The sequence below is a fragment of the Lolium rigidum genome, chromosome 2 (assembly GCF_022539505.1).
Source record: "Lolium rigidum isolate FL_2022 chromosome 2, APGP_CSIRO_Lrig_0.1, whole genome shotgun sequence".
Lineage (NCBI taxonomy): Eukaryota > Viridiplantae > Streptophyta > Magnoliopsida > Poales > Poaceae > Lolium > Lolium rigidum.
In genome coordinates this window covers 70897838-70909139 of record NC_061509.1, presented here as the reverse complement: position 1 = coordinate 70909139, position 11302 = coordinate 70897838, and the positions used below count along the sequence as shown (strand labels likewise).

Here is an 11302-nt window from a genome sequence, read left to right as displayed (position 1 = left end):
GATGTTGTACGTGGAATGAAGGGCAAAAAGGGGCTTGAACATGGACTTCCAACCTTCTAGGCATATTTGCCAAAGGGTATGATGGTAATTCCTTGTATAAAAAGCTGAAACTTGTCATTTTTGGCGAGACGATGTGTCTACTACCAGATGATGTGACGCGAGGCCGTAACGGTACTCGGCAAAGTCATTTTTCCAGCGGTGTGATTTTAGGCAAATGCGAGACTGTAATAGCAAATTTTTCCTACTATGCACTAGCGGTACATGAAACATGTCCAGCCTAGGTCGGAACCCGATTCCTGAGTTTTCCCTCTTTGCTCACCTCACCATAATTTAGCTTTGGTGTTTCCTTTTGGCTAAAAAGCCAATCCCCACAAAAAGGCAGCACTCCATGGATCCATCCATCCATTGATCCACACATCGAAACCACAGTGCCCAATCAGCCGCGGTACGAGTGGCAAGCAATAACCACTTAACTGACCTTGTGAGGCATGAGGTCAGCCAGTTTGCAGCACCACCGACACTCTCCTCAATCCGATCTCAGTGAGGATGAGCGGATCTGCCCCACCCGTCGGCAATCATGGCCTCCTCCCTTGAGCGCTTTGCACTGTCAATATCCCTTGCTTCTTCCTTTCACTTATCACCACGCCGCTCGCCGCTGCACTATTCTACTCATTTTACACTCGTTGGAAAGGGAATCCCGTAAACCCTACATGTGCCCTCCCTTTTATAAAACCGGCGCGCACTCTCGCACACACACTCACACTCCCAGTCCATCCCCCGAAGCTCAGCTCCCAGTCCCCAGTCCCAGCTCCGCACTGGCCCGGCCGCCAGCAGCTTAGCCAAGCTTGCTCGGTCGACTGTCGCGCGCGCCCATTCGCCGAGTGGCTAGCTCGAGCGCGCGTGGCATTGCCGGCCGGTGAGCTCGCTCCCGAGATGGACGCGGCGGTTGGTCTGCCGGACGCTTGGTCGCAGGTGCGCGCGCCGCTGATCGTGCCGCTTCTGCAGCTGTCGGTGGCGGTGTGCCTGGGCATGGCGGTGCTGCTGTTCCTGGAGCGGCTGTACATGGGCGTGGTCATCGTCGGGCGTGAAGCTCCTCCGCCGCACCCCGGAGCGGCGGTACAAGTGCGACCCCATCTCGGAGGACGACGACCCGGAGCTGGGCAGCGCCGCCTTCCCCGTGGTGCTCGTGCAGATCCCCATGTTCAACGAGCGCGAGGTACTCCATTTCGTCCACACATTTCTTCCCATTGCCGTTCGCCGAGCTCGCCCCGAGCTTCAGTCTCCCAGCTTGGTTCCCCTCTCTGCTAATTAAGTTCTTGCGGAGCTTCAGAGAGGTTGCAGGGATGGGTTAATGCTACTACTGCAATATTTAATTATCCTCTGGTGCGTGCGTGTAGGTGTATCATCTGTCGATCGGCGCCGTATGCGGGCTAACGTGGCCGTCGGATCGGCTGGTGGTGCAGGTGCTTGACGACTCCACGGACCCAATTATCAAGGTGAGATCTTATCCCCACCCAGTCGCTCTCTCTCTTTCGTTCGTCTCCACACTTCCACAGTAGTACTAGAACTAGTAGCTAGAGTACCACAAGGCAGCAGTACCGGCCTGGTAATTATGGAGCCTCATGTTCACCTGTCGGTCACTATCCAATGAGTCTACCCATCCATAGCTTCCATCGCGCGTTGCTCCTGGGATTCTCTTTCGTCCACCCACCTTCTCTTTTACCCAAAGGGTAGAAACCAGAAAAGCCGTGACATCGGGCCATCCTGCTGCGCCAGGCTCCGACCGGCCTCTGTCTTGTAGACACGTTGCCCTAGCCAGCCTGCTGCATCATGGTACGCCCGTCGCGGTCGCAGAGCTAGCTTGCTACACTGAGCCATCGCCCTGATTAGGTAGGAGCCCCCGGCCAATAATTTGGTGTTACGCGCGCCTAAGAAATCAGCTGACCATGTGCATGGATGCGTAGTATTACACGCTGCGAGAAAGAAAATGAACTTCTATTTCTAGTCAGTTTTAGACAGCTCCACATCGATCCATCTCTCGTTCGTCGACTTGGACAGCTCGCTCATGTCGGTGCCCAAGTGATACTACGAGTGATGTGTGCGTTTACACGGCTGTCTCTCCCTAATCTGGGAAAGGTCGAAACCGTTTTCCATTTGCATTTGCACAAGTAGTGTTCCGGAAATAGCGCAGGAGGTGGCTTATTGCCGTCGCGGTAATCGAGTAGCTGAGGGAAAAAATATCTGGGCTTCATTTGCGCGCCAAGGGACACGGCGCCCAATGATTTTGGCGGGACGGGGCTGGGAGTGGAACCGCGAGCGGTCCTGAGCTGATGAGTTGTTAATTGCAGATTGGGTGTGCATTTAATGCTCCCTGGTTTGACCAGCGTCCAACGTGATTAATTACCACTGTACTGTAGTCTCCGGTTCGGGATTAATCTTTTACGACAGCTTCAGATTTGCGATTGCTTTACCACCACCGCTAGCTCGGCACTTGTCAGAGTATTTTCTTTCTTTTTCGCCGTCTCGAGGTGGTGCAGTAGGTGGGAGCAAACCCTCGAGCGCACGACCCTGTTTATTCCCCGCTGCCGCCGCTGCACGGCACGTGAGCAGCACGTGACGAGCCACACCGTGAAGTCGCCACCGCAAGGACTAAATGTAGGACGTGATCGATGGACAAGATTCCGGTAATTAAGCATGGGCATGATCGCAAGTCGTGCCAGTGAACGATTGGATCACAACTGAGCTCCATCGTCGGTGCTACAACTACTACTCTTCAGTTCAGGCGCCTTCGTCAGCACTTGACCTACAGCACGTTGGGTCTACTGTCCGTAGTCTATTTGCCGTGTCGGTTGGTTGCAGGATTACCGGTGATCAAACAATGTATGTAATATCAATACATGATTTTACAACTTAGCTTCTATGCTGATGTAAATGCATTTGGCACTATATCTAATGGCATTATCATGCTTGTTATGCCAAAAAACATAATTCATGCTTGGAACACAGCATCACTATGCATGATGATTCAACTTTTTCCTACGAAGTTCCTCCGTTCCAATTATGGCACATCAATGCCAATATGAAATGTAGATTGTACAATGTGCTTGACCATCGACGATTGAATAACCGTGTGCTGCATATGTGTGCAGGAGATGGTTCGGTTGGAGTGCGAGCGGTGGGCGCACAAGGGGATTAACATCACGTACCAGACCCGCGAGGACCGCAAGGGGTACAAGGCGGGCGCGCTGAAGCAGGGCATGAAGCACGGGTACGTGCGGGAGTGCGAGTACGTGGTCATCTTCGACGCCGATTTCCAGCCCAACCCCGACTACCTTCACCGCACCATCCCCTACCTCCACCACAACCCGCAGATCGCCCTCGTCCAAGCAAGATGGAGGTTTGGTAAGTTCTTCCTCATACATATCTGTGTCTACCACATTATGCAAATTCACCAGACAAAAAAACCTTCAAAATCTGTGCTTTAACTTCAGTGTGACTTAGAAGAAACAAAAACTGGCATATTTAAAAAACGAAGAAAGAAAGAAAGAGACAAACAAAGGGCACGGTGCAAAAGCAAATCTCAAGGTGGTTTCAGTGCAGCTGAGTCTAGGAATCAGTATCCTTCTACTAGTTTCCTTGTCTGGAAGCAGCAAGCTCCATACTCCTCCGCAGCTGAGGATGCGTCCAAGCCCAACCAACTCTGCCTGGCCGCTGTCTCGCCCGAAGCCGCCGCAAGCTGGTAGCTGGACAACCTGAAGCGGCCTCAGCTTTCCTTTTCGCGATAGGGAGAAAAGGCTCATACGTAGTTTCCATCTATGGGGGTGATACTGACGCTCTTGAAGAAGATGAGACGTAGGTAGATCCAGGACGAGTACTGTTGCCACGCCGCCCGCCCGCCCGCGATGGTTGGGGAACGGATGATGATGACGAGTTAATGTGTCCTTGCGAGCTGTGGCGACAAGGTCCTCATGGCCGAACACTGTGGCGTGCGGCGCGGCTCGTGGCCGCAGCTTCTTCCCCGGGGCGGCTGTCGGTCTCGGACTCTGGGCAGACCAGAATCACTCCGCCGATCCGAGCGCGCGGCTCATCGTCTGCGTCGGTGACCAGCCTTCGGTGTGCTTCGGCCGGCGACCCCGGCTCGCTCATTGTCGGCGTCGTCGGTGGCCACTGGGCCAGCCGTCGGTGATCTAGGTAATTAGACGTGGCGTGTGCCCATTAGGCGACCGATCATCGCCTCCTTTCCCGGCGACGCGCGCGGGCCACCGGACAGATCCTCGCGGCCACGTGGTGCGGCCCGCCGGTACATGGCCGGCGGGGCCTACCGGCCATGGCTTCTTGTCACCGCTGCAGTGCGTGCAGGGCGTGTCGTGTCCTGAAAGCTCAAGCCTTGTCCTCACAGGTCGCAATAGAAATTGTTAGGAAAGATAAATAAACCACTCATCACGCATCTGAGTGGTATCTATCTATCTGAGATCCTCTAGTTCACATTATTGCATGCATGATGCCATCCGGCTTTGCATTGCGTCTGAGTGGTATCTATCTATCGATCTGAGATTCCCTGAGCTTACATCATCACTGCATGATGCCATCGGGCTCTCGTTGCGTCCCAGATTCAGTCTCAGTTTGGTGCCGTGGAATGGAGCCAGATTAGCGCAACACGACTGCGTCAGCTGGCTGGAATTGTGCCGTGATCCCGTGATCTGCCTCTGCGCAAGTCAGCCAACCCTATAACCTCCAAGATTTACTTTTTATTCGTGCGCCCACTCTCTCTGTTTGGTCCAACTGTACTCATGCTAGCAGATGCACAACAAAACCTGTCATTCCCCCACAACACAGCGCAAAGCCTGCTGAACTTGCTCTAAGGTAGTAACAGTAAAAGGAAGGTGAGCAACTGTGTAAAAGTCGATTGTAGCAGTAAAAAGTTGACATGAACTTTTGTGATTTATTATTTACCTAACTAAATTTAATGTAAAAAAATATTCTCCTTGCTATACAGTTTAACAGTGACGCCGGTTTATTTGTACACTTTTTCCTGGTAACTTTCACCCCTGTGATGATGCTGAGCGTACTGGTATTTTGTTTTGATCAGTGAACGCAGATGAGTGCTTGATGACAAGGATGCAGGAGATGTCCTTGGATTACCACTTCAAAGTGGAGCAAGAAGTGAGCTCGTCTGTCTGCGCCTTCTTTGGCTTCAACGGTGAGATTCACTCCGGTCTCCGATATCACTTCCTAAGTTTTTCTTGTTTCAAGCTCTACTAGTATACAAACGCCAGCTTTATCCAATATTGGCATTTTATCCATGGCATCTAACAGTTTCGGTTATCTCATCGACCAGGGACCGCCGGGGTGTGGCGCATTGCTGCATTGAATGAAGCGGGAGGCTGGAACGACCGGACCACCGTGGAGGACATGGATCTGGCTATCCGGGCCAGCCTCAAAGGGTGGAAGTTTGTCTACCTCGGCGATGTCCAGGTACATCTATCAATAATACACACCGTCAGATTCAGATACCATCCAGCGCATATCCTTTGGCGTTTCTCTTACATTGCTGCTATGCTACTAATTTATTTCATTGTTGAGACAACGGCAAAATGAATTCATAGCCAATGTATGGACTTAATCAAGAGGTTTGTTGATTTCAGGTTAAGAGTGAACTCCCCAGCACTTTCAAAGCCTTCCGGTTTCAGCAGCACAGGTGGTCCTGTGGTCCGGCAAACCTGTTCAGGAAGATGCTGATGGAGATTGTGACAAATAAGGTTTGCCCCAGCACCAAAGTGCAGCTCATCAAGTCTATAAAATTAAGGCAACTGGCTTAGCTATGTTGCTGACTCGGATGTTCATCTTTGTTTGTGTGTGCAGAAAGTGACGATCTGGAAGAAATTTCATGTCATCTACAACTTCTTCTTGGTGCGCAAGATTGTCGCGCACATTGTGACTTTCACCTTCTACTGCATTATCATCCCGACAACCATCTTTGTCCCTGAGGTTCATATACCAAAATGGGGTTGCGTCTACATTCCCTCAATCATCACACTTCTCAATTCTGTTGGAACCCCCAGGTAATTATAGGCAGAAAAGAACGTAACGGTCGAAATATGTACAGCAAGTAGTGCTCATTTGCTTGTCAGTAATATATGATCAAACTGAGTGTTTAGTTGACCAAAATGTATCAATTTGGCAGGTCTTTCCACTTGCTTTTCTTCTGGATCCTCTTCGAAAACGTCATGTCTCTGCATAGAACCAAGGCCACATTGATCGGCTTATTAGAGGCGGGCAGGGTGAATGAATGGGTTGTCACGGAGAAGCTCGGCAACGTTCTGAAGATGAAATCGGCTAACAAAGCATCAACCAAGAAATCATTCATGAGGATGTGGGAGAGGTACTGACCAAAATAAGGCACCTGCCATATTTCTCCATTTTCGTTTTTCAGCTTTCAGTAGCTAATTTTCAGAGATGAATTTCAGGTTAAATATTCCTGAGCTTGGCGTGGGAGCATTCCTCTTCTCCTGTGGGTGGTATGATGTCGCGTTTGGGAAGGACAATTTCTTCATATACCTTTTCTTCCAATCGATGGCTTTCTTCGTTGTCGGTGTTGGCTATGTTGGCACAATCGTCCCTCAGTCATAACCGAAAAGATGTGGAGAATATAGCAACCGCCCTTGATACGCAATTCCTCGAGGAGAATTCAGCAAAGCTAGCAGTGCATAGCCAGTTTGAAGTAAAGATCAAGCAGTCTTCTCTCAATTTCTCTCTGCTTTTCTTTCTCTTTGGAGACTGATAGTATTGCGAGCAGCATTTTCTTTGTATGTGCTATTGTAATAGAAAGTGCAGTGCAGTGTAAGGTCACTGCAGGAGTACTGTGGTGTTCCATTTTTCTTCTTGTAGCAGTACGTGCCGTGATTAAGGGGAGCAGGATGACTGCTTCCAAGTCAAATGTAATACTAATAGTATAAGAAAAGGAAGAGGTTCAGACATGTGTGAGCAAAATCAAACTGTACATGCTTCTCTTTAGGCCACTCCATTTCACGTGTGCTAAATGAACAAAGATCCCTCATGCCACTCCATTTGATTTACTCATCCGTTCAAGGAGCATGCAAAGTCGCTGTGAATGCAGTATGGTCTTTTTCAGACTTTTGATCTAAGTGTGCAAAAACTTCAGATATCAACCGTTCCCTTCTGACCCAATGCCATGACGGGCGAGAGACCATAAAACCTTACGCATTTCAGTGTGTTGACACATTATAATCTACATAATCGGAGTCACTTATTTTTGGACCTAGGAAGTATATAATAGAGGATGAACAGTGACACATCAGATAGTTCAAGAGGACCATGCCAAGTATACTTCCTTGTCAATCTTTTATTGTTTTTCCAGACTTGTAATCTAACTGTGACAAGATTTCAGATATCAACCCTTCCCTCCTGGCCCAGTGTTATGAAGGAGGAGAGACGATGAGAAATATATATTTTCCCCTTAGCAATCGTCAAGATAAGGTTACATGGATAATTTACGATGAACAGTATTATTGTCTAGGATGATAGTTGAAGAGGATAGTGTTGGGGATGACCCCCGGTAGGCTAAGGGTATGGCATAATAACCAAGTTATCTATATAACGCCGGTTTAGTGAGGTAAGCCAGATAATAGGCAAACAAACGTTGACCAAGTTGGAGGTTCACCGGGTTAGGGGTCGCCGACATAGGAAAACCGACTTACCTATGTCGGTAATACCAAAACCGACTTACCCTATCCCAGATGACATGGATCATAGAAGAGATGTTGAGAGTGAAGAGCCGACATACCTTGTGGGAGCCGACATAGGGGTCCGGTGTTCAGAGGCTACTTGCAGGTGCCAGGCGAGCATAGCAGAACAGAACAAAACAAGAGCTTCCGCTACAAGAAAAAAAAGCATGTCTAACTTATACGCTACGCTAAATTTCATCTCTAAGTGGTTATAAATATGTTGCAATAAAGCGTCATAGGAGCGTCTTCTTATGCATCGTCTCAAATATCATAAAGACAAACTATCAGCGTCTCAAAAGTAAAATGAGACGTTTTCAAAAGCGTGTTTATGCTAATAGAGCATGCTTTGTGGATGTCCAACATGTTGTCTCTACCAACATTAAGTCATTTTCAAAAGCGTGTTTATGCTAATAGAGCACTAAAATTGCGCCATCAAACATAAAAGTTGTTCCGATAGACGTCATAATTGATCTGGCGGACATCAAGTTGCGCCGTCAGACACCAAAGTTTTCATGACTGGCACCATAAATTGCACCATCAAGCACCAAAGTTGCGAAGTTAGACACTAAGATTGCATCCTCGTTCGACAATAAAGTTGCTCTTTTGAACACCAGAATTGCGCCGACCAGCGGCATAGTTGCTTCGATGGGCCAAATTGCTCTTTATTAGGGCACCAAAGTTGCACCGCCAGGCACCAAAGGTGCTCCAAAGTTGCTCTATTGTAAATCAAAATTGCACCATCAAGTACCAAAATTATCTGGCAGCAAAGTTGCTTTGTCATGTTCTAAAGTTGCTCTTTTGTTAAAACCCTCATCCAGCGTACATCTCGATGGGCTGGTACAAGGAGCCCACTACGATGGGTTCGTCCAAGATCCTAGCTAGCTACAGACATGCCTGGCCATGGGCAGCCCGGCCCGAGGCCCGGCCTGAAGCCCGGCCCGAAAAACTCGGGCCTGGGCCCGAAAATGTTGGCCCGACGGTTGGGCTGGACCGGGCTTGGATAGCCCGAAAAACACATTTAACACTATGGCCCGGCCCGCAGCTCGATGGCCCGACGGGCTTCATGGGTATTTGGTCGGGCCGGGCCGGGCTTGGGCCTGATTTTTGCCCGTCGGGCTTTTCTCGGCCCGGCCCAATGCCCGGCCCGACCCGAGACATGGCCAGGTATAGCTACAGATGGACACCTACAAATACTAAGGAGAAGCAACCGGAGAAGCATCCAATTGGATCAAGACGGAACGACGGCGGCTTCTTCTCCTACCTCGCTCTGACTCTATCCCCTTTCATGCTTGTTTCGCTCTGTAGCTAGTAATTCTTGTATCTGCGTATGATCTGAGTGGATTTGAGCTTTGGAATCTTAATATATTTAGGGCATCAAAAGTTGAGCCTCAAGCACCAAAGATGATCCAAAGTTACTCTGTTGTAAACCAAAATTGCTATGCCCGGCAACAAAGTTTATTTGTCAGGTTATAGAGTTCTGTCTGGCACCAAAGTTGCTTTGTTGGGTTGTAGAATTGCTCTTTAGGACACCCAAGTTCCACCGTCAAACACCACAGGTGCTCTAAAGTTGCTCTGTTGTAAAGAAAAATTGCACCTTCAGGTACCAAAATTGTTCTACCTGACAGCAAAATTGTTTTGTCGGGTTCTAAAGCGGAAATTCAATTCGGCTCCCGGGTGCGTATGCTCCCTCTACCAGCAAAACATATTTTAAAGTGTGGAAAAATTTTGATAAAAAATTCTACATATACATCTCCATAATATATGTGTGTGCGTCAAGTTTCACGAAAAAATAATATTTTTATGACCTATGTAAAAAAGATAAAATTTATCATGTGAAAAGCATTATTTTAAGTACTGAATTTTGTATTTTTTACACACGTCACATGATAAGTTTATTTTTTATGAAACGACTTTGTAAGCGCGTAGTACATGAAAATGTACGCGCGAATTTTTTGTTTCAATTTTTTTTGAAATTTAAATATGTGTAAGATGCATTTTAAAATATAGGGAGCATATGCTCCCATGTTCCAAAACACCACTTCCTAAAGTTTTTAGGTTATTAAAGTTGTGAGTCAGGCATCAAAGATGCTCTGAAGTTGGTCTGTTATAAGCCAAAATTGTTCGCATCCGATCAGCCAACTAATGAGAGAATTCCTTATTTGACACTATGTTAAAATGTGGTTCCTTATTTGACACTCGATTTTTTCTCTTCCCTATATGACACTTGGTTAAATTTTTATTCCTTATATGACATTCTAGTTCATTTTGAACATTGACGGTGTTAAGGAGTGGTATGAAAAGAAACTTTTGCCTTTGTTGCACTATGTGACCAGATTTTGTACGCTCCTAAGTAAAATCATGTTACATAAATGACAACCAGGACAATAGGATGCATATATATCATACCCTATGTATATTTTGGCCATCTCAAAATTAATTACCCCCAACTCTATTTACATACAATGAGTTGAGCCTATGCGGTTGTGTGATCGAGTCCGGTACTCTGGCCATACGGGCACCAGCATGGTGGCCTCCAAACGTACTAGCTTTGCCTCCCAAACCAAGTACTTAAAGCATCTCCAGCCGCTTCCCCCAAAACGTCTCCCAAAAGGCGTTGGATCGAGCGTTTGTGGGACGTATTTTCTTCATGTCGTGTTTGGGGGACGTCGCTCCCCAACCGGGTCCCCCAAAGGCTTCCTCCCCTCCTCCCCCCAAACTTTTTAACATTAAAAATACTCTTTTTTGTTTTTTTGCATTTTTAATTCAATAGAGAGAAGAAATATGGGTTTACACAAACTAATACATAGCATGGTTTACACAAACTAATACATAGTTTGAACCATGGTTGACATAAATTTAAAATATTGCAAAATAAGAAAACCAAACTAGGGATGGCATCGCAGATTTCGTGTGTTCGCTGTCAAGAAAGAACACTCGCAGGCACACCCAGTCACCCAAACTGGAAAATCCAGCTGTTGACAGTACCCTGTTGGTTCTTGCAAGGAAGAACAACCAGAAATCTTCGTGCCTATTTTCGCTGCGAATAAACAACACTTAGTCGTCGTCCTCCTCGGTGTTGTCGCCGTGGTAGTGCCGGCTGCAGCGCGTCTCATCGAACACCTTGACGCTCATGTCGTGCTCGCCAAGCTAGGTAGGAGAACGTGAGCACGAAGCTGTTGGAGTTATGCCCAAGAGGCAATAATAAAAGTGGTTATTATATATCTTTATGTTTATGATGAATGTTTATATACCATGCTATAATTGTATTAACCGAAACATTGATACATGTGTGATATATAAACAAACAATGAGTCCCTAGTAAGCCTCTTAACTAGCTTGTTGATTAATAGATGATTAGTTTCATAATCATGAACATTGGATGTTATTAATAACAAGGTTATATCATTATATGAATGATGTAATGGACACACCCAATTAAGCGTAGCATAAGATCACGTCATTAAGTTATTTGCTATAAGCTTTCGATACATAGTTACCTAGTCCTTTCGACCATGAGATCATGTAAATCACTTATACCGAAAAGGTACTTTGATTAC

General features: G+C 47.2%; 1 protein-coding gene across 1 annotated transcript; it reads left to right on the top strand.

The window, feature by feature from the left end:
- The first annotated feature begins 933 nt into the window (after positions 1 to 933).
- LOC124686681 (glucomannan 4-beta-mannosyltransferase 1-like) lies at positions 934 to 6787 on the top strand. Its single transcript, XM_047220582.1, is given in 10 exon segments — positions 934 to 1080; positions 1082 to 1216; positions 1398 to 1496; positions 3150 to 3402; positions 5090 to 5200; positions 5339 to 5475; positions 5646 to 5759; positions 5863 to 6062; positions 6185 to 6382; positions 6468 to 6787. Coding segments are annotated over 10 exon segments (1557 nt in total). The 3' UTR covers positions 6631 to 6787.
- The last annotated feature ends 4515 nt before the right edge of the window (positions 6788 to 11302 follow it).